This window comes from Sturnira hondurensis, unplaced genomic scaffold (assembly GCF_014824575.4).
Source record: "Sturnira hondurensis isolate 20B ecotype Veracruz unplaced genomic scaffold, ASM1482457v3 Scaffold0005279, whole genome shotgun sequence".
Lineage (NCBI taxonomy): Eukaryota > Metazoa > Chordata > Mammalia > Chiroptera > Phyllostomidae > Sturnira > Sturnira hondurensis.
This window is the reverse complement of record NW_028077910.1, coordinates 18,439,952-18,464,118: the sequence shown is the minus strand read 5'-3', so window position 1 is coordinate 18,464,118 and position 24,167 is coordinate 18,439,952. Positions and strand designations below refer to the sequence as shown.

General features: G+C 37.4%; 1 protein-coding gene across 1 annotated transcript in view; it reads right to left on the bottom strand.

Annotated features, from left to right (window-relative positions):
* Window positions 1-267: 267 nt before the first annotated feature.
* Window positions 268-24,167, bottom strand: part of GPR149 (G protein-coupled receptor 149) — a 42,895-nt gene continuing 18,995 nt past the window's right edge. Inside the window, exon 4 of the mRNA XM_037046715.1 lies at window positions 268-1,056. Within this exon, the coding sequence (XP_036902610.1) occupies window positions 484-1,056 (573 nt within the window). The 3' untranslated portion in view covers window positions 268-483. The remainder of the gene's footprint in view (window positions 1,057-24,167) is intronic.

The window sequence follows — 24,167 nt, the reverse complement described above, 5'->3', positions numbered from 1 at the left end:
GCTAGCCCCATTTCAGTAAACAGCTACAAATACAACTCAGACTTGCGCTACATTTCTTCCACTCCTGAATGTCTCTTTTTTCCCCTTTGCAGTTTAAAGACTAATATTATATAGAAACATGTGCACGGGAGCAGTATACTTACTCTGTTTATACAATTTTTTATCGACTCTGAGGTTGACAAGCATAGGCAAAATATTAGTAAACTAGGCCAAGATTTGATTTAGAAAAGATTTTCAGAAATTGGGTAAGAAACAAATCTTTTATTTACCACTGTGTGTGTGATCTATAGGTGACACATCAGAAGCACTTAAGTGTTTGCACTAGTTCCAGCTGTTTGCACTAAAAATAATGAAGTAGCGAATCTGTAAAGCGCATGTTGACCGACAAGTGAAAAATGAAACCATAGAGCCGGGGAACAGAGGTCTCAGTTTAGCAGGCTGAAGTCGCGGAAGCATCCTCGCCTGTACTGGCCCAAGTGATCACTAGCTGCCCTTGCTTTCTTCCTCTCTTTTCCTGTAAGCTTTATTTAACAACTGGATTTCCTCTTGATAGCCATCCCTGTCTTGATGCTGCCTTTTACTGTTCTGCCTGTGTGCTTCCACGGTGTCCGGGATGGAGATGTTGATGTCACCATCAGGATTACTCGCGGGTAAAAAGAGAGAATATGAGGCTGTTTCTCCCAAATCACATGAAACAAATCTGTTTTCTTTCCGTGAGTAACGAAGAGACGGAGATCTGACCTGTGCGGAGGACTGGCTGATGTTGCTAATGATCGACACCGTGTCCAAGGCCTCTTCATTGTCACAAATTTCAAGAACCTCCAAGTGTATTTTGACACTGGTGTCTGCAAATGTGGACGGAGAATCTTCTGAATTTGGTTCATGGCCAACGCTTTTGGATCGGTAGACTTCTATTTTCTTAGAGGCTGGAGTTATTTTCTGTCCTTCCGCGCTTACCTCATAGGTAGAAAGGGACAGCGTTTTCCCTGTGGGGGCTTGGAGAGACACCATCCCCTGGAATGCGCACAAGGGGATGTCCAGGGCACCAGCGGCGCGCTGGGGAGAAAACAAAGCAGTCAGTGTTACTGAAAACTCGTTTCTGAGATTAGGCCATTCACAAAGTTATTTTATCCACCAAAATGGTAAACTTTTTCTACTTCAGGCTCATATTCCTGGCAACCTTTTATGGATAAGGGGTTTAAATTCTGCCATCAAAGTGCCATTGTGCAGTTTCTCCTAGGTCAAATACAACATCTGAATGAGGGCAGGTAGGAAACTTTCTTTGAAGATACCAGGCAGATCCACTGCTGAAGGTGAAATTTGGGCAGCAGATGTTTCCAAGGGCAGAATATGAGCGTGAAATTGAGTGTATATTTATAACCTGGAATTGCTTTTATATTCTCGTTACATATTTAGTTACACTTAGAAGTTTATGTAGGTTTAAAGAAATGTAGACTTTGTTATCAAAGTGTTTACCATGCCAGAGGGGATAGTAATTGTCAAAGTATAATTCAAGTTAAGAACAAAAAAATACTTCAACTGAGCGCACAGAAGCGGGACCACATGTCACTGGAACTGCACTACAGTGTGCTCGCTTTCCACAGGGAAGTCTCAGTCATTAAAGTAAACTCATGCAGAACTCCCTCATGTGTCTGCAAAAACTTGCCTACATTTTTAAACTTTTTATATCATGTGTAAAACTTTGTGTATCAATTTTTTAAAAAAATTGTACCACCACTGAGAAATACTTAAGAAATAAAGAAAATAAGACCAGCTTTTATAATAATCGATGCTCTATATTGTTGATTCATGCCTTTATACATTCAGTGGGCTTCTTTTTTGATTACTACATGTTAGTCTCCAAAGGAGATAGTAATATGTCAGACTTCTAGAGCAGTGGTTCTCAAACCTAGGTCTCATCATGAGCACCACCTTGGAACTTGTAAGAAATGCGATTTTTTAAAAAAGATTGTATTTATTTATTTTCAGAGATAGAGGAAGGGAGAGAGAAAGTGAGGGGAAAAACACCCATGTGTGAGAGAAACAGATTGGCCACTTCCTGCGCACCCCCAACCAGGGACCCAGCCCACAATCCAGGTATGCGCCCCACCCAGGAATCAAACTGGCGACCTTCTGGTTCCCATTCCTGCATTTAATCCAGTGAGCCAAACCAACCGGGGCAGAAATGTGACTTTTTGAACTCTACTGCGAACCTACTGACACAGAAACTCTGAGGGTGGGATTCAGCAATCTGTGTTTTAAACTAGCCTTCCTTCCAGGTGATTCTGTTGCGTGCTAAGGTTTGGAATCTATTGCTGTAACTAAAGAATTGCCATAGACCAGAAAAATGTCATAGCCCCCCCAAATCTGCACGCTTTATCCATGTGCCACCAATAAGGCCAGGAGCTACTAGTTAAATTGGCATAAGAGTGTTTTTTCTACTGAGGGATCGGCATGAGGGCTCATGGTGTTTTGCCAACTTAGGACCAGCCTTCTCAGTGTGCCTATGGCTGCCCCAGTGTTAGCACCAAAATTTCTGTATCCCAGGAAATTTCTCAGTTCCAAGGAAACCAGCATGCTTGGTCACCCTGTTAGCTGTCGACGTTTTGCATATGGACTAAGAGTGGCTGGAGGAAGCCCAGGACCAGGATCCCACTTCTGTAGAACAATATGAATTCTCACCTATTTGACAAATTTTAGTGGGAGGGTGTATCATCAGCTTCATTTGCAGTGCCATTGTGCCTCACTCCTTGAATTTAGGGACCATAAAAAGTACAGTCTAAGACCTGTAAGACATGTCATCAGGCTTTCCACTTATTCTCTATGGAGAAGTCTTGAAGTCTCTTTGTCTATAAGGAGACCTGGGGACATAAGTTTAGGGCCTGGCACCCTAAGGGCCATAAACTTTGAAAACATATGCAGTAAAGTTCAGTTTACCCTCCTGCTGAGGCAAAGAACTTCATCGTGTGTTTTGAATTTTACTGAAGCAGTAGAGACAGGAACAATAATACCTAGGTTCATTGCTGTACCCAAGCATTGTTTGAGTGTCAGCAACTTTTGACAAAGAAGTGACTTTTATTTGTTTTTTATACATTTGTTCATTAAACATTTACTGAGAAGCTATTATGTGCAAAAGTCTGAGCTTAAATTAGACATACAGGTATACTATACATTATACATTTAATAATATAATATACAAATGTCTGTCCAGAAAAAGTCCAGCCATTGTTAACATAACAAGAGTGGTTTGGGTAACATCGATGTAACCTGGCAGCCAGGAGAGTAGACTGGAATGTGTGCATGCAGGAACGGCGACTTCACTGTACTAGTTAGTGGGGGCGGTAGATGTAGTTGAGTGAGCACATGTACTGTGGGAATGTCTCATTCACAATGACTGAGCAAGTAGAGCAATAAATCGGCATCACATTTTGCACTAAACTTGAACATTGCCCTGCAAATGTTCAAGTTATTCAGATGAGTCAAAGTGCTGCAGCTATGGGCAACTGGTGATTGGCAGCTTCATCATGACAATATGCTTGCTCATGCATCACATCTCGTGCATAGTTTTTTGGTGAAATGTCAGATCACCCAGGTGACTCAGCCCCTCTACAGCCCAGATTTGGGGCCTTGCAACTTCTGGCTTTTTCCAAAATTAAAATCACCTTTGGAAGGGAAGATATTTCAGACTGTTGATGAGATTCAGGAAAATACGATGGTGTTTGGGAGAACTGTGTGAGGTCCTAAGGTGCATACTTTGAAGGGGACTGAAGCATCATTGCCCAAGTACAATGTTTCTTGTATCTTGTATCACTTTCAGTAAATATTTCTATTTTTCATATTATATGGTGGGATACCTTCAGGACAGAACTTGTATAATGTTTTATGCAAAATATTACTAAACCATATGTAAATAGGCATTTTGCAGAGTCTAACGACTGCTCATTCTCTTCTAGAGACTGGAACTGCATGGCATTTCTGTCAAATCCACACAGGATGTGCTCTCAAGGGAAGGGAACTCTTCCTTGTTAATCTTTATTTTTTTCTGCCGTTTATCACAATGGCTGGCACATAACAATCCCATGAGTATTTGTTACGTGAATAAATGTGTGCATGCATGAAACTGAAACATTGACTTTGTAGGCTTTTTAGATTCCATATTTTAACTTTCTAAAGCATAAAAATAAGGTCATCTTTTAAAAATACTGCTGTTTAAAATTCATTTTTATGTTTTAACAGCCCTATGTAATAATCATAGTTACAAGTACATTAAAAGTACATATCAGAATATATATGTATATATGTATATATATGTGTGTGTATATATATATATATATGTGTGTGTGTGTGTGTGTATATATATATATATATATATATATATATATTAATTTTCACCCAAGGATATGTTCATTGATTTTAAAGAGAGAGGAATGGAGCATGAGAGAGGAAGAGAGAGAGAGAGAAAGGGAGAGAAATCAATGGAAGAAACATCAATCAGTTGCCTTCCTTATGCACCTGGACCAGGGATCTAACCTGCAACCTAGGTATGTGCCCTGACTGGTGATTGAGCCCACAACCTTTTAATGCATGGGGCAACATTCCAACCAACTGAGCCAGGGCAGAACATATTTTTTAGTAAAAATAAAATAGAATATTATGGGACTGAATTGTGTGTGCAAGTGTAGTGCATACTAAAAAAATGATAGATTCAGAGAATGTAAAACTACTTATTTAGTAGTCTTTGCTTTCTTTTCATTTGCAAGTCAATGAATAAGCATAAGCTGTTAAGAATAATGATAATCCATTATTGCTGTATTCTTGAGAGTAGGTGGCTGGGAGCTTTTTTGTTTGGAAATGAAAAGCAGTCTCTAAACCTCAGAAATGCTTCAAGGGGAGAAAGCATGCCATGTAAATACATTAGCACAAATAATCTGTTGTGATAATTGATTCAGACTTGCTGACCTTGGGTATGTTGAATTTTTTCTTCACTGTAAACCTCTAGGTGAATTCAGGGTGAAATTACTATATAAAAGAGTTGCTCCAAATTCTTCTCCTAACAAGGTGAAGTATTCTGTTGATTATCTCAATTACTGAAGAAAGACATATAGCATATAGGATCGTAGCACTCACCAGAGACCATGGGGTTCCAATTTTGCATTATACAGTGGGAGAACTGACAACCAGGGACATGAAATTATGTGCCCAGGGTCACACAGGTAATAATAGCAGGACTGGCTCGAGGTCTCAGGTTTCTTAACTCCGCAGTCAAGTGCTCCTTCCACTGTATCCTGTTGCCACTTTATAAGAAATGTGCCTCAGTCAGGATGGATCATGGGTTTTTCTGCCCTGGAAGCTAGAATTCTGGCATTAACTTGTAAATAATTCAAGTGACTGATAATTTTTAATATAAATTAGAATCATATAAATTATCTTTAGATGATTTGGATGACTTTTACACATGTAAAAGTACAATACATTGAGGACTAAGTCAGGTGAACCATCTTGCATGGTTTGGGGGAGAAGAGACAGGAACCCTTAAAAAATAGCAGGGAGGGTGAGAACTTAGTGAAAAAAAGCAAACTACATGTCTTTATAATTTACATTTGGAATTTTATTTAAAACTATGTGATTACTGTATTTTCATATATTCAACCCCCAGATATTTTTGTGCCACTATGTCATCTTCATGTCAATGTTCATTGTATCAAAATAAAGAAGAAACATGAGTAAGGGCAAGAAAATGCAAGCCTTTATGAAGAGCCTACTGTGTGGCATACTATTTTTACCCATTCCTCATTTAATCCTCACCGACTTTGGAACTGCAAATTAGGCTGAGTAATGGATTTATAATGGATAGTCATCATAACAAATATTTACCAAATCTGCTGGACATATGCCATACGTCAGACTATTTACTAAGCACTTCATTTATGGGGTAGGACAAAATTAGGTTTACTATTGTGAGTGCATGAAACACGGAATTTATTCTTTTATTATTATTTATTAATTATTGTATTATTTTCCATACAAACAACTGTAAACCTACTTTTCCCTACTCTGTTCATTTTCTTATAAACTTTTCACATTGACCTTAGAAAATAGAAACATTCATTATCCCCATTTTATACATGACATAGTTAAGCTACAGGGAAATGACTCAAGTTAATAGATATCAGTCAAATCCCAATGAAGGAGAATCGTTCTCAAACCCTCTGCTCTTAGTTGTTCTGCGACTTCAAGGCACAGTGATAGCAGATAAAATAGGAAGAACACCTCACTGTCCTAACCCAGTGAAAACCCACAATATCCTGTGAGAACAAGGGAGAGCGGGGATTTATTTATATTAGAAAGTGAGGCTTTTTAAATAGAGCCCTAAAAGATCATTTCAGTAGGCAGAGAAGTAGGGAAAATGTATTCTGCAGTGAGGGAACAGTAAGAGCAAAGGCAAACGGGATTTAGGAAGAACGACACAGAGGAAAATGAGACTGGAGACAGGCAGGGCTCAGGGCTGAGTCCCATACACCAGGACAAGAAGTTTTGATTGTATCTCATAGGCAAGGCGGAAGATTTTTACTTTCACATTTATAGAAAGGAAGGACATTAAGGTGTATGGAGCACCTTTTGTGTGCCGGCGTAACACTTGGCACTTCGCACGTGAAATCTAATTTAATATAATAACCCCTAAGGGAGGTAAACTTATTTCTACTTTACAGATCAGTACATTGAAATGTGAAGAGTTTAAGTAACTCACTTAGGTTACATAGGAAGTTAAGTTTTGAACTGTGCTCTAAATTCAGCCCAGATTTCCAATGCTTTGCCACGTGTGGTCTGAGAAGATAACTGGGAACCCCTTGGAAGAAGTTTGGAGGCAGGTCACAGGGAGACAAAATAGGAAGTTTTAAAAATAATCGTGGGCAAAAGAAAAGGCGATGTGTACTTCAGTACCAGGAGTAGAAATGGCAAATGCGGGGTGGACCAGAGGCGAACTGCGGAGATAACACTCGAGATCGGAGGGTCATGGGGCAGCACTGCTGTGGGGGCACATGAGCCTAGCTGAGTCGCCATCTCTGCAGTCCTTACTTCTCTAAGCCTCAGGTATCTCACTTGCAAAACAGGAAGAATAAATGAGTTAGTGCATGTTAAATGCTTAGCTGGGTGCCTCACCCAAAGAAAGTGATCTCTAAGTATTAGCTACCATTGAGAGGTAAGAGAGGAATCCGTGGTGTTTTTGAGATTTCTAGTGCTAGTGTCTAGTACAAGTAGTTGATACAGGAGCTTAGGAGAATATAGATAATGTAATGTTACTTTTAAAATCTCCATCTCCTATTCAGGCTGCCTATTCCTCTGCCCTATTACATTCTAATGGTCTGAATATGCTAAGTAAAAGCCAGTGATTACTAGAGTGGATTTAAAACATGACTTGTCTGTATACTGTCTACACAGAACTCGCTTCAAATATAATAATACAGAAAGGCTGAAGTAAAAGGATGGGAAAAGATATAGCATATAAACAGCAACCAAAGGAAAGCAAAAATGACTGTATTAATATAAGATAAAATAGACTACAGAGCAAAGAAAATTACTAGAGAAAGGAAGGATTATTATATAATGATAAAAGGATCTCTCTTCCAAGAAGACAGCAATTCTGTGTATACATCAAACAACAGAGCTGTAAAATATATAAAGCAAACTGATAGAATTGAAATAAGAAATAGCTAAATTTACAGTTATAGCTACAGACTTTGCCACCTTTTTGTCAATAACTGATAGAACAACTAGACAGAAAACCTGCAAGGATATGGAGGAATACCATTAACCAACAGGATCTAATCAACATTCATAGAAAATTTTAGCCCTGGCTGGTGTAGCTCAGTGGATTGAGCATGGGCCTGCAAACTGAAGGGTCACCAGTTCAACTCTCAGTCAGGACACATGCCTGGGTTGCAGTCCAGGTCCTCAGTAAGGGGTATGAGAGAGGCAACCACACATTAATGTTTCTCTCCTTCTCTTTCTTCTTCCCTTCCCGTCTCTCTAAAACTAAGTAAATAGAATCTTTAAAAAAGAAAAAAAAAGTTATAGAAATAAAACCTCTTATTTATGGAAAATTCCATTTGACAAGAGCAGAATACATATTACCTTCAAGTTCCATGAAACATATACCAAGAAATGTCATATCAAGGCATTAAAATAAACCTCAATAAACATAAAAGAGTTTAAATTATATAGAGTGTGTTCCCCAACCACAAATGGATTCAAGGTAGAAATAAGTAACAAAAAGATAACAGAAACATCTCCAAATTCTTGGAAACAAAACACTTGTAAGTAATCCATGAGTCAAACAGAAAGTCTCAAGAGAAATAAAGTACATTGAACTGAATGAAAACAAAAATACAACATATCAAAATTTGTGGGACACAGCTAAGGCAGCTTTGAAACCTAATAAATGAATTTGACAAAATAATGGGACACAAATTTAATATTCAGAAATTGATGACTTTTTTGTACACCAACAATAAAATATCAGAAACAGAAACTAGGAGGACAAACCCCATTTATTATAGCAACAAGAAAAATAAAGTACCTAGGAATAAATTTAATCAAGGACGTAAAGGACCTGTACTTGAAAAACTATAGAACCCCGAAGAAAGAAATTAAGGAAGATACAAATAAATGGAAGCATATACTGTGTTCATGGATTAGAGGAATGAACATCATTAAAATGTCCATACTACCCAAAGCAATCTATAGATTCAACACAATTCCTATTAAAATACCAATGGCATAGTTCACAGATCTAGAACAAATATTTCAAAAATTTATATGGAACAAAACAGATTCCAAATATAGCCTTACCAAACTTGAAACAGAAGGACAAAGTAGGATAGATCACAATACCCTATATTGAACTATACTACAAGGCTACTGTAATAAAAACAGTCTGGTACTGACATAATAACAGACCCATAGATCAATGGAACAGAACAGAAAACCCAGAAATAAACTCAAGTCTCTGCAGCCAATTAATGTTTGACAAAAAAGGCATGAGCTTGCAATAAAGTAAAGATAGCCTCTTCAGTAAATAGGGTTGGGAGAACTGGACTGGGACATGCAAAAAATGAAACTACATCACCAGCCTATACCATACACCAAAATAAACTCAAAATGGATAAGACTTAAATGTAAGTTATGACACCATAAAAATCCTAGAGGAAATCACAGGCAGGAAAGTTTCAGATATCCCACATAGCAATATTTTCACTGATGAAAATATTTTTTCAGGGCAAGGGAAGTAAAGGAAAAAACATTTTCCTAGGGCAAGGGAAGTAAAGGAAAAAAATAAACAAATGGGACTACATCAAACTAAAAACCTTCTGCATGGCTACAGAAACTATCACCAAAGTAAAAAGGGAATCAACTATATGGGAGAACACATTTGCCAATGATGCATAAGACAAGGGTTTGATCTCTGAAATATATAAAGAACTCATATGACTCAACACCAGGAAGATAAACAATCCAATCAAAAAACGGACAAAGAATCTGAATAGACACTTGTCCAAGGAGGACATATAGACAACCCATAGTCATATGAAAAGGTGCTCAACATCACTACCCATCAGAGAGATGCAAATTAAAACCATAAGGAGATATCACCTTATACCCATCAGAATTGCCATCATTAGTAAATCAACAAACAAGTGCTGGTGAGGATGTGGGGAAAAAAGGGAAACCTTCTTTTTCTTAAATAAGTCCTTTTAACATTTCATATAATAATGGTTTGATGATGATAAACTCCTTTAGTTTTTTGTTTGCTTTGGTCTGGGAAGCTCTTTATCTGCCATTTGATTCTAAATGATAGCCTTGCTGGGTAGAGTAATCTTGGCTGCAGGTGCCTGCTTTTCATGACTTTGAGTATTTCTTTCCAATCCCTTCTAGCCTGCAAAGTTTCTTTTGAGAAATCAGCTGACAGTCTTGTGGGAACACCCCTGTAGGTAACTAACTGATTTCTTCTTGCTGCTTTTAAGCAAGAAAAAATTCTCTGTTTATCTTTCACCTTTGGCATTTTAATTATGATGTGTCTTGGAGTGGGCTTCTTTGTTTCCATTTTGTTTGGGACTCTCTGTGCTTCCTGTACTTGCATGTCTATTTCCTTCACCAAATTAGGGAAGTTTTCTTTCATTATTCTTTCTAATTTTCAATTTCTTGTTCTTTCTCTTCTTTTTCTAGCACCATTATGATGTGAATGTTGGGGCACTTGAAGTTGTCCCAGAGGCTGCTTACTCTATCCACATTTTTTGGATTCTCTTTTCTTCTTCTCATTCTCATTAGGTGTTCTTTGCTTATGTTCCAAATCATTGATTGGATTCTCAACTTCATCCACTCTACTGTTGTTTCCCTGTAATTTGTTCTCTATTTCAATTAATGTATCCTTTGTTTCTTACTGGATCTTTTTTATGCCATTGAGGTCCTCACTAAGTTCCCCGAGCATCCTTATAACCAGTGTTTTGAACTCTGCATCTGATAGGTTGCTTATTTCCATTTTGCTTAGTTCTTTTTCTGGAGTTTTAACCTGTTCTTTCATTTGGGCCATGTTTCTTCATCTGTTCATTTTGGCAGCCTCCCTGTGTTTGTTTCTGTGTATTAGATAGAGTTGATTTTATTCTGTGTCTTGGTAGTGTGGCCAAATGTAGTATGTATCTTGCAGGCTCCAGTGGCACAGCCTCCTCCATCACACAAGCTGGGTACTTGAGGTGCACCCTGCATGTGGGCTGAGTACATCCTCCTCTTGTGGTTGAGCCTTGGTTGTTATTGGTAGATCAATTCAAGGGATTTACCCAGGCCAGTCAGCTTCAAGAACTGGCTGGGACCACTGATCACCAGCCTCTGCCCTTCCTTGGAGGATGAGCTGTGCAGGTGCAGGGTGGTGGTGTTCTGACATGTCTGTAGCTCCCCACTGAGTGCATAGGCTCTGGGGTTTCCAAGGTGATACAAGCCAAGATCAGCCCCAAGTGTTTTGCCCAGGGCCACCCTGCCTGAGCTATAAAGCAATCTCAGATATCTGCTACTTGTGCTGAGCTGAGATTCACCAGGCGAAGCCAAACTGTGAATCTAGACTGGCTTCTGCTAGTGCTAGGCCTGAGACTCACAGAGGCCTGCTGTTGCTTGTTTGGGAGTGTTTTAGGAGGTTAGGAAGCATGAGCTAAGACCAGCTATTTGCCATTCATATGGAAAAGGAGCTTGGGTGGGCCTATAAGTTGGGTGGGGTAAAGTCTCAGGCAATTTCTATGATAGGGCAAGCAGTGTTAGCTAGCTTGATGGAGTCTCAGATATGGCACCTGTCTGCTAGCTCCATGGCTCTGTTGGGGGAGGGCTCAGAAGAGGGACAGTTGTCTCTGCCCTCCTTTCTATCTGGGAGAAAACTGTCCCTCAACTCCTATCTTGATGCCAGATACTTCAGTTCCTCCCTTTATGCCATTGGTGCCTTTCCAGCTTCTACCCTGGTGCTAGAGCTCAGAGGGAGTGAGTCTGGGTAAGTTCATGTGTGAGTTTTTAAAGGTGAACTACTTGGGACTCCAGAAGTTTCTTCTACCAACTCAACCCCCACTAGTTTTTGCAACCGGAAGTTATAGGGACTTATCTTCCTGGTGTTAAAGTCCTGGTATAGTGCTGGGACTCCTTGTTCCTGGGATCTCTCTCCCAAATTTTTACCTACCACATGTGGGTGAGCAACCAGCCCATTCTGTGTCTTTGCCTCTCCTTCCAGTCTAGATGGATATGGTTTTTTTAATTCCATAGTTGTCAGACTTTATCAACTTGATTTCTGATGGTTTTGAGTGATGGTTGTTCCATATTCTACTTGTAACTTTGATGTGGTTGTGGGAGGAGGTGAGCCATGTCTGCCTATGCCACCATCTTGATTGGAAATCTGAGAACCCCTCCTCTTTAATCAATAAAGAATTGTTGCTGATGAACAGTTGTTATGCTTTCAAAATACATGAAATCTAAGCAACCATGTGCTCTGTACAATGAAAATGTTTGTGGTAGAAAGATAAAAAATTAAGAAAAAAAGTGAAGCAGTTTATAACCAATGTTTAGAAAGAAACCTGTATGGAGAATTCAAAGATGCTTATAGTTCTAATTTAAATCTTTAATCACAGAAAATGTCTATTGAACACATCTATAAGTAATAGAGTCTTGCATAGAATCTTGCAATGTGAGTATATATGAGTTTGTGTATATATTATATGTGCATGCATAATAGTTTATAGTTAAATTTCCCTGATTATAAAAACAACCACCTAATTTTTGCAATTAAAATACCATCTGAAGAATATGCATCAAACATACTAGGTTATAGAAAATTAAGGATAATTTCCATGTTATCCTTATATAATTATCCTATATAATGTTCTATAGCTATATGTTAATGTTGTATGTTATAATGTTATCCTATATAATTTTAAGAATTTTAATCCTTTTTGGAAAAAAATTATTCAACTCTAGATAGCCCATATGGATATTATTAGCTATGTAAATCAATGATATTTTCTTCTAATTTTTTGCAAAGTTAGTTTTTTGTGAAGTAGAGGCAAAATTCTCTAGTTTTCTTTTATACTTTTTATCTAGAAAATTATTTGAAAAACTTAATATTTATACCTTTTAAAGAAGACAATACATGCCATTAGAAACTGTTGGTGTTTAGTGAGCATAGCCAAGCTGGGCAATACATTCTTCAGAATCCCCTTCCTTGTATGCTTCCTGGTTAGAATCAATCAGGACAGGGACTTGCTCAATACTTGAAAGGTGGAAACAAGTTAGTGGCCATAACTACCTGAAACTCTTTCACAGGCAGATTCAGAGATAGAATAGGAGGTACCTGGCAGGTGCTATCTTGTCATCTCCCTCTCAGCGCCTCATCTAGCTTTTCTTCCCGACTCCTGGTATTGTGGGCCAATGGTGGCCTTGATCTACACCCAGATGCTTGGCTCTGGACCCAGAGAGGTTGTGGTTTCTTCAGAGGCAACAGTTTTCCATAGATGTCTACACAAATTCCCCCTTCATATTTCTACTTTGGGGGCTAGACATACTTGGCTTCTCAAGTTCACCAATTAGTACCCTCACCTCTGGCCCTCCAACTTTTCATTCAGACCTCACTTTCCCAGCTTTGCCTACAATTCTAAGGGAGTTTCTTGTCCCATAACAGCCATCCTGTTTCTGCTTCCCTAAGTACAAAATCTCATTTGATGGAAGAAAAAACCCAAACTTAATAGTAAAAAAAAAAGAAAAAGCAGACAGCGATTTTTAATTAATTTGAAAACCCAAACACACTTATGGATTAAGGTGGTAGAATATAATTCAACCACATAATCTCTCTCATTCAGTAATAAAATGAAGGGGGGAAAAAGTCAGCCATGGATTCAAACAGCTACCAAATAAAGAGAGCGCTCAGCCTCATGCATAATCTTCTAAAAGTAGTGCTACAAAAAGAAACATAAGATTCACCCACTTCCATAAGCCGTTGTACAGGAAGAAGATGACTTGAAAATATCCAAAAATTCTGGCACGTAGACTCCATTTTGGCAAGAGGTAATCTGAAGCACTGGTTCTCAAAATAAGGGGATCTATATTGTCAAAAGTATTTTCATAATAATACCGAGGCTTTATTTTCCATTTGCACTGTGTTGACAGAAGCAATGATGAGTAAAACTGCTGGCACTTCAACATGAATCTCGGCAGAGGCACCAAATTCTACTAGTAGGCATTGTGCATGCGCATGTGCACACATACACACAATCTAACTTCACTTAACAATGTCTTTGAGGTGATTATTATTATCATCCCTATTTTATTGATAAGATAACTAAAATATAAAGATATAACTAAAATCTCTCTAAAAAATATAGGGATTTTAAGTACCTTTTTCAATGCCAGAGAGATGCTAAGTGGTAGAAATGAGATTCTAATTTGGGCAGTATGGATCCTGAAAAAAATTGTACAGTGTAATTTATTCACTCACTCTTTTTATTGATCACCTAATATAAGCCAGACACTATTTCAGGGATTGGGATAATAAAGTGTTTTTTCTTCCTTCCTTCCTTCTACCCATCTAACTATCCATCTTTCTCTCTGTATATTTTCATAGAGAGCTATCATTCTGTCTGGGTAGTATAATTTTATATTATTTGTCTCTTTCTTCCTTTGTTATTTTCTGTATTGCTTGAACTTCAAAAATAACAGATATGTGTTATTTTTGTAAAAACAATAAAGTCATTATTCTTAAGACAAAACCTAATGCAATTCATTTCTCTTTTGAAGAAAATACCAAGTAAATTTTCAAATCTTAAACTCAAAGGAGTTTAAAAAGACTGCTTTGTTCTTCCTTCTCACATTTAAATTTTCTTTCTTCTCACTACTTACAAAGCAATAGAACATGACATGTGGAAATTGTTTTCTAAGATTGATTTAGAAGGCAAGGTCTCCAAAATCTTCCCATCCCACACAGAAAATACTAGAGCAGTTCTTTTGCAAATATTATTATAAAAGATTTTTAGAAAAAATTAACTAAAAATCACAGTGATATTTTTGAATCTTATAAAAGGAGAATGCTAATGATGCATTTACACACAGAACATGACTCATATGCACACGCTTTGGAAACTAACTACTTGCCTTCAGGGAAAATGAGTTCTGTGAGAGTAAAATGGTATATGTGACTGGGGAGAGAATAATAAACACATGTGTAGCAAAATCAAGAATAAAATTTACAGTCTTGTAACCTGCCTGACAGTGTTTTTTAATTCATGGAATTATTAAGATACTGACATTTAAGTTTTTCTGGATTTTGTTTTTAATTTACATTAGTTATTTGTGTACTGGATAGGGTAATCATGTGCAAAATGCATGTTGTAACTTCACGGAGTGAAAATTGATGATGCTCCAAAATCTTTTTTAAAAAATATTAAAAAACATCATGGCCAGTGCATGATGTTTTTTCCTCTTTCTTGTTAATAATTATTAAGGTTTCAGACTAAGTTGGCTGTTCTAGTGTGATAGTTCTGGGAATGTGCAATAGGGCATTTAGTTTCCTAGAAAAACTGATTTTCTATATTATGAACATGTTTGAAGAAAATTAAATCCACTGATTAAGACCATTTGTTTTTTAATGTGTCAGGCCTACAACCCAACTTCTTTAGTTCTTGAGATCAGTTGTTTCCAAATGACAGTCTTAGATTGGTGCTGAACTGACCACATAAGAATCACCAGAAAATTTCATTAAAAATACAGATTTTTTGTTCTCACTGTGTGTGGGAGATTCTCACTCAGGTTTAGAATTGGAAACCAATTATTTATATTTGCACAGAGATTTCCAGATGATTCTTGTTTGTAGCTAGATTTGGGAACCCCTGACTTAGAAGATATCAGAAAATAAAGATAGAGCTGTGATCTCACACAGAGTACATCATTTCCTGGTTAATCTACTGAACATCTCAGGAAAGGATAGTAAGAAATATCTTGCTATTGTATGTGCCCATATTTCTTAATTTCCCAAGCTTAGTGAGAATTACAGCTGAAAAAGCAAACGTACCTTTGCATTAGTTGGAACAGTTCAAACTATTTAAAAATACCAAAACCTTGGGTGGAAAAAACTTATCAAGAAGTCAAAAGTTGAGAGCCACTCCCAAGCATGGACTAGTCTAAGTTCGGTTACTGTTGGAAGTTGTAGTGTTGTGAACAAGGAGGGGAAGCCAGGTTGCAGTCAGAAAGCATATCTAAGTCAGTGTGAGGTCTAAAGAGATCTTAAAAAAAAGATGTCCAAATCTTCAAGGCACCATTGCATTCATTGTGATTTCTTTTCTTGTTCTAAATAATATTTATGTTTATACCTAATTTTCTATTCATGATTTTTAGACTTTAAAAAAATATCCTTAAAGAATGCCTCCTGTATGTGCACTTGTTTCAAGGGTCACTGTTTAGAAATCACAGCAGGAATATCAGGCTTATTTAGAGAAAACACTGGAAAAGCCATTAGACATGAGATCACACTCGATAATCTTTGAAGAATCCTCTGAGAGGAACTTGAATAGACAGGAGGTAAAGATCTGGTGGAAAGAAAAAAACATGTCATATTTAAAGAAAGAGTGTTAATAGTTAAAAGAACTGGAGCAAAGAGTTCAGGAGCAGGTTGAAGAGAAGGGGATTACATCATACTAAAAGTTCATGAACAGTAATGGCAACTATCAGAAAACAAAAAACAAAGAGACAACTTATTAAATAGGAGAATATATTTGCAATGATATATCTAAGATATGTAAGGTGTTAATATCCAAAATTTATAAAAACTTAACTGAAAGAACTCCAAACAATTCAATTAAAAGATGGGCAGTGGATCTAAATAGACACTTCTTCAAAAAGGAAATACAGAAGGCCAATAGACACATGAAAAGATGTTCAATCTTACTAATTGTCAGAGAAATGCAAATTAAAACCACAATAAGATATGACCTCACACCTGTCAAAATGGTTATCATCATTAAATCAATAAATGACAAGTTTTGGAGAGGATGTGGCAAAAAGGGAACCCTAGTGTACTGTTGGTGGGAATCCAGATTGGTACAGCCAGTATGGAAAGCATAATGGAGTTTCCTCAAAAGATTAAAAATAGATCATGGCCATAAAAAAAAAAAAAAGAATGAACTCTTACCATTTGTGACAACATGGATCGACCTAGAGGGTATTATGCTAAGTGAAATAAGTCAGTAAAAGAAAGACAGAAAAAACATATGATTTCACTCATACATGGAATCTAAAGAATAATATAAATGAACAATCAAAACTGAGACAGACTCATAGATACAGAGAGAGAACTGGTGGTTTCCAGAGGGAGAGGGGAAGCTTGGGGCACTGAGTGAAAGAGTGAAGAGACCAAGAAGCACAAATTGGTAGCTACAAAATAGTCACATGTAAATAAGTAAAGCTTAGGAAATATAGTCAATAATACTATGATAACTGTGTGTGGTGCCAATTGGGGTACTGGAAATACTGCGGGAAACCCTATGTAAAGTATATGATTGTCTAACCACTGAGCTCTCTATCCACCCAAAACCAACACATAATATAAGCAAGAAGTTAAAGAAAGGTGAAGCCACAGAAACCAATCACTTAAATCACATTAAAGATTTTCAACTTTTTCCTGAATGAGGAGAGAACCACCAAAATATTTCAAACAGGGGGTTGACATGACAAAAAAATACATCTTTGTAAATTTATTCTGGGCAGTAAAACAGATTGGTGAAGTTCAAACCTGGAAGCAGGGGGACCAGAAAAAAGGCCGTTGAGAGGGAATGCTGATTTAAATGAGGAGGGAAACAATGGCTATGGTGAGACATGGGAACAGCAAGACATATTTAAGTTGTAAGATCTGGTGACTGATTTGATGTTGAGTGATGTTAGGAAAAGAGGAGTCAAGGATCTTGACCAAGTACTTGGTTTCAGCAACTGCATGGGTGATGGTGTTATTATCTCCAGAGAGATGGAACACAGAGAAATAGCTTTGGAGGGATGGGATGGTGGGGTCCAAAGAAGATCAAGGGTTCGATGTTGGAAAGCCAAAATTGAGGTGCCTGTTGCTTGTCCAACTGGAGAAATTCAGCAAGAGGTTGGATATTAGAGGCTGGGGCTCAGGGGAGATTTGACCTGAAGTATATGTTTAGGTATATATTTGAGAAGGAATTGAATCAGGAGAGTGCAAAATGAGAAGTGGACCCCAAAGAACGTAGATGTTTAAGGAATGAGCAGAGATACAGTAGATCATAAAGGAGCCCAGAAGTGTGAGCCAAAAGAGGTGGGAAAATACTAAGAAATGTAAAATGTAATGGAAATCAAGGAAAGCATAGAAGTGAGATACAAGAGTTTCATGTGCTATTGAGGTGTCAAGTAGGATAAAGACTGAGAAGTTCATTGATCCTTGGACGAAAAGATGCATATCTATGCCATTTCCTCTTAGGTGCCAACACAGGGACAAGTGGCTGATGAAAGCCATGTGGAGAAGCCCTTGGGAAATTTTAAAAGAGGCCCATGATATTTTAAAATAAGTCTGTGAGCCTTCATCAGTGATTGCCAAACACTTTGATCAAAAAGGCTGGGATTTTCCCAGTTTATAAAATTCTTTCTTGTCATATGTGTTTGTGTTTGTCAGAATCAATAATCAGATTTCTTGTTGTTGCTCAAAGAAATATGGTCCCTGTATATCTTAGAAATAGACATGATGAGAACAAGAGAGAGTTTATCCTGACTTCCTCCTTCTTGCATATCAAAGGCTAAAGAGAATGTATATGGCTTGGCTCTAGAATTCTTTATCCCTTTCTCCTTCTCTCTGGACTCTGTTTTAGGCATCTGCACTTTTACTCTCTGCACCAGTTTGATGTGCGGGATGGGATTTCAGGTAGCAACAATACTCCAGGAAGAGAAGTAGATGTTTATTCATTGCTACATTCTTAGTGCCTAAAAGTGTTTGGTGTTTAGCACTCCCTTAATAAACACTTATCAAATGAATGAAAAAGGAAGAAACAACTTTATATATTTTATAGAAGAGTGGGAAAAACTGCCATAGAAAATAACTTCGGGGGTGATTAGAGTTGTTTGACGAGTTTAAAAAATACTAGCTCTTTGAGAGGTTGTCCACGTGGTCAAAATGGCTCCTACAAGTCTTAACATTCTGGAAGGGTCCCCAAATAGCCAGTGATTGGCTGTGAGGGCTTTAGTTCCTCAGAACACCCATGAATGAAGGGTGTTCCAGACTCAAACCAGGTTTGGTCAAAATGTACAAAAGTGAATATCCTAATATTTTTAATAGCAAAGGAGAGGTACACTGACATGTTAAACTTGTTTGGCGTATACAGTCCAGGGGGCATGCTTTAGTAGAAGAAACAATTCTCAGCAGATCTTAGGAAGCTAGGAAAGATGGAAAAGCAGTTAGTTGTTGACTTATCTCTTACTTTTATGATGCCATCATTGGAAATGCAGCTTCAGTCCTCAGAGAGGCTCTTAGAATGGGATGAGCAAGTTCATTGGCATTCCAACAAACCACCCGGCATTTCCAAGGGAATGCTGCTGCGACAGCACTTAATGGACTTGTTCACTCTGGTTAGCCTCCAGCGTCTTACAGGGTGTGGTACAGTTTTAGCAAAGACAAGTATTTAGAACTGGCTATATAACAGCTTTACAGAGAGGTTTGTTCTGTTCCTAGGAATTCAAATATCCTCTGCTCCTTAGGAAATATTCCATATGAAATTTTAATCCAAATGTCCACCCAACAGTCACTTTTTAACATTGTTTCCTTCCTTTCGTTTTTGTGGTGGAGGTAAAACATCTGTGTTTATATGCAATTTTATTCATGTTATGTAGGAGATATTACCTTACAAATTAATAAATGATTTGAGAACATTTTGTCTTCAATTGTTCCATGCCAAAATATTACATTGTATAAATGTATTTTTTGTATGACTTTCATCTTTTTAAGAAGTTTTTTTCTCCCCATGGAATTCAGTTCAGCATCACCATCAGTGCTCCCTACACGGCACCTTTATAATGATTAAATCTGTACAAGTTTCTGTCAAAACCACCTTTAGGCTATTTTGTCAATTTCAAACTAAGACATTATTTTTACCAGAGGACTAGCTGTGTAAGAATGTTAATTTTTAACATGGTACATGGATCTTAATACTGAAAATGATCATCACTCTTTTTATATATTCTCATAACTCATAATCCATAGTGGCAGTCTAAACAAAAATTATGGAAATTGGGTATATGTTTATAATCCTGATTGTGAAAAGTATAAAGTAACTTTCTGCTTTTATAATTTGCTTCTCAATTATTCAAACATTTAATTATTGGAAGAGGCAGTTCTTACAATATCCATCTTGTTGTCTGTAAAAAAGTCATCTAGTCAGGCCTCCAATTTTCTTAAGAGACTCATTTCTTCTGCTGCAATCAAAGCTTCTGAAAATGTGTCTATTGTAGTGTTATGTTTTATAGATCAATTCTTCCTCTTCAAGATCTTTTTCCTTATATGTGTCAGGATGGAGAAAAGTGTGTAAAGAGATTAGTTATTAGGATTAAATTCAAAGCTCTACCATGAAGTAACATAAACAATGTCTAACTGAGTGTGCGTGTTTATATTGTATGTAGGTGATGTTATAAATTTTCTCAATGATTAATACTAAGCAAATGTTATTTTGAAGGAATAGATGGCAAATTCACATAACGTGTGCACACATTTCGTGGTTTGTCTTGGGGAAGCTGGAGGGAAGGAACAATGTATACTTTACAAAGTATCCCTGTTTTAGAGTTTTATCTAAAAATACACAAGGCAATAAGGCTACTGTAGTAAAAAAGAGAGAAGATGAGACATGCATATGGGCTCTCTTTCTTGAAATGCTCCTAAAGGGGCCATTCAGCTAAGTGGCTAGGTGGTTGGGCCTGGGCATCACATCTTGGTTGTACCACCTTAGATATAGATGGCCTTAGGGAACTTCTCTGTGCATCAGTTTCCTTAATGTAACAGAGGGGTAACAATAGTGCCCACTTCATAGGGTTATTTTGAGAATTAAATGAAATAAGGTGAGAAGGAAGTAAAACATATGCAAAGTATTTAGAAGAGTGTCTGTTTTGATAAATGTTAACTCTTATTATAAGCTTTAAGCATTGATAGTCCTGAATTTTAAAAAATCCAATGAAGATAACAATCAGTAAAATATATAGGGTAGAAATAGTTAGGAAATTGTGGCAGCTATTTAGAAAGTCAAAAGATGTGAATTGGTAGTGGAACATAATTGTAGAGTGTGAAGTAATGTGTTGTAAAATTGTTTGATGAATATTTGACGATATGTTTTTTAATAGACTGTACATGCATTTTTTATTTAGAATAGGTTTCTCCACTCAAAAGAATACAGTGCTGAATACAGTGGGCAAAAGGCTTGTTCTATTTCAAAAATAATTATTATAACGTAAGTCCACTCACAGTTTTAAAGTAACAAATGTAGTTTCTTGGTAACTCTGTAAAAAAACTACTAATCATTTGCAAATATTGAAGAACACAGTGTTTATGTAGTTTTGCAGGTATATACTTAAGAAACTTAATGCTAAATCTATTTCAACTTCAAGCCAAACACTACTTTCAACTCTTCCCTGCAGAACAACTACTGTGCTGCAAACTGAACTTTAATACAGAACTGCTATCAAATATTACAGCAAGCGTGGTTTTTGAACAAGACTAAAGTATTAAAAGGAAAGAGAGATTTTAGGTAAAGGATTTATTTTGTAATTTGTAAAGCATATCAGTGTAAGCCAACGTGAGTAGTGTGCTCTGGGCTAGAACACCTTTGTGCTCTGCTCTGCAATTATTTTATTTGTTTTTACAAACAGGTTTATTCGAGTATGATTTATATACTGCTGAACTCACACACTGTAAATGTAGAGTGCAATGACTTCTGGTAAATGTAGATTTGCGCAGCCATTGCCACAATCCAGTTTTAGGACATTTCTGTCATCCCCTGCCCCCAAAAAACATTTTCTCATGCTCATTTTCAGTTAACCCCTGCTCTGGCTCCCACCCCTGGAAAACCACTGATCTCCTTTCTGTCTGTATAGACTTAAATCTTACGAACATTCCACATAAATGGAACCATGTAATATGGCTTCTGTCACTTTTCATAACGTTTTTGAAGTTTTTAGATGTGGTAATATGTTTTGGTAGTTCATTCCTTTTTATTGCTGAATAGCATCCCATTGTATGGGTATATCACCACATCTTTTATTCACTCTCTACTTTTTGTACAGTTTGCAGGTTTGTTTGTTTTTTGTTTTTGTTTTTGTTTTTTGGCCATTGTGAATAGTGCTTCAGGAACATGTGCTTCCATTTCTCTTGGGTATAGTCCTAGAGCTGGAATTGCTGGGCTGTATAAGTTTATGTTTAACACTTTTGGAAACCACCAAACTCTCTTCCAAAGGGGGTATACAATTTTACATTCTATCAGCAATGTTCCAGTTTCTCTACATCTCTGCCTACACTTATTAATGTCTATCCTCTTGATTGCAGCCAGTTTAGTAGGTGTGTAGTGGTATCTTACTGTGGTTTTAATTTGAATTTGTCTAATGATATTGAGCATATTTTCATGTGCTATTTATCAGTGCCAACAAAATAGGGTTTTATTGTTTGAGTTACCATATTTTCAAGTTAATTAAGTTCTGTTGGTCTTCACGTTTTTTATAACCAGTTATTATTCTGAAATGTCCTCTACCATACCAGAAATGGTTAATTGCTGTAAAATATTTAATACAAAGTCATTATATTTGGTCGGGTCGGGTAAGGAACTAAGAGGTAAAACAGAATTTGCAATGTATAAGAACTTACTAAGATCTAATCAAAGAAATAAAGGTAATGATTTGAAACCATTTATGCAAAGGCAGGGAATTCATATGTTGTTAAGTTATAGCACTCAGAATTATGTTCCGTGAGATGCACTATTTTTCTTAAAAGTCATGATTAATTCCTGCCACAAATTTCTTAGGAATATGCACTTGCTTTTATGAGGGAGTAAGGTGAAATATTATTCTAATTCAAACGAATCAAATTAATGCCATAATTGCTTATTTTGCTGCCCAACTACTTCTGTCATACGCCTAACAATAAGAAATCTCCCAGCACAGGTAATTCTGCTAAAAATAGGAAAACTTATTTCTAGATTGGGAGCTACGTATTTCCCTGTCAGTTTTCGAGTTCCCGTAGAACTCCAGCATTTTATGAGAGACTAGGGAAATTTAAAGAACAGAGTCTCTGAAAGGCCCAGCCGGGAGGAGAAGGGAGGGGAGCGGCTAAGTCTCAGCCCTATACGGCCCCACTTGGGTGAGACAGGATAGTCGGCAACAGCATTTCCGTCACTGTTAAGGCCCTGCTACATCGGGACGAGGCATTGTCCAGTCAACACCCGGGGCCACTGGTGGGCTGGGCTGGCATGGGAGTAAGAGACAGAAAACTGTACTTGAACAATAATTAAATTTTAAAAATGATTAAAAAAAAGACCCGGGACCACAGGTAGCGGAGCTCAGCCAGGGGTGGGTGGGGTGGGAAGTACCCAGAAATCCAGAGACGCTGCCCATTGGTATGGGAGACCTGTTCATGGAATCCCAGACATGGTGCCCATCTAGGGGTCCTGGAGCACCCATCTGGCTCTAGGTCCCTTTGCCAAAATCGTTTTGCAAAAAGCCAATTTCTTAATAGATCGATTTGTCATGTGGCTCTTTGATCACACTTACCACTTATAAAAACCTCATACAAGAGAAGTAGTTCTCTCAAGTATATTCAATTAATATGTTTAACAATTTAGTAAATGCTGAGAGTCATAAGGTTCATTAAGTTCACTAGTAGATTCATAAAAAGAGTATTCATATTAATATATTCAAGAAGAATATAGTCTTGGTACTATTTGGGTAAAACATATTTTTAAACATATCCTCAATAATAATATATCCAAACTAATTTAATGTATTTTTTAAATTTTTCTTAAAACACATTGTTGTTATGCTGATACTTTTATTAAATTCAGTGAATGAATTATTCAGGAAATTGCCCCTTCAGGAAACTGACGGTTGGTGAATTGCTGTGGCTTCTATGTGGACTCTCTAATTGGGTGGTAGGATTAGGACTGAGATGGGGTGTTAAGATCTAGAAAGAGTAGAAAATGTAGCTTAGATCATAGTGAGGGCAGCCCAGGACACGGCGCCTGTGCCCGGGAGCTGGTGCCAGCCTGCAGAGAAAGAGATGCTATAATAAGCCTGAATGAATGGAGACATTGGACCTGAGGCTACTTATTTATAGCCTCCTAAAACCCAATTGCTCTGAAAATAAATAGTGCGGCTGGATCTGCAGAATATGGAATTAGTTGACTCAGCTGTAGAACTGAGGGAAGTGGAAACTTTGAAAACGGGCACGTGACTTGAAGCAGGCCACCTTTACACCGTCTCCGACCACAGGCTATCACATCTGCTCCTCTAAGTCATGGGTGGTTCCAAGATAGGAGATGATGCAAACAGGGTTTGGCTGAGGCTGTAAGTACCTGCTTTTATGCAGATTTCTTTTCTTAGAAAGGAGTGGCATTTTCAATTGTTTT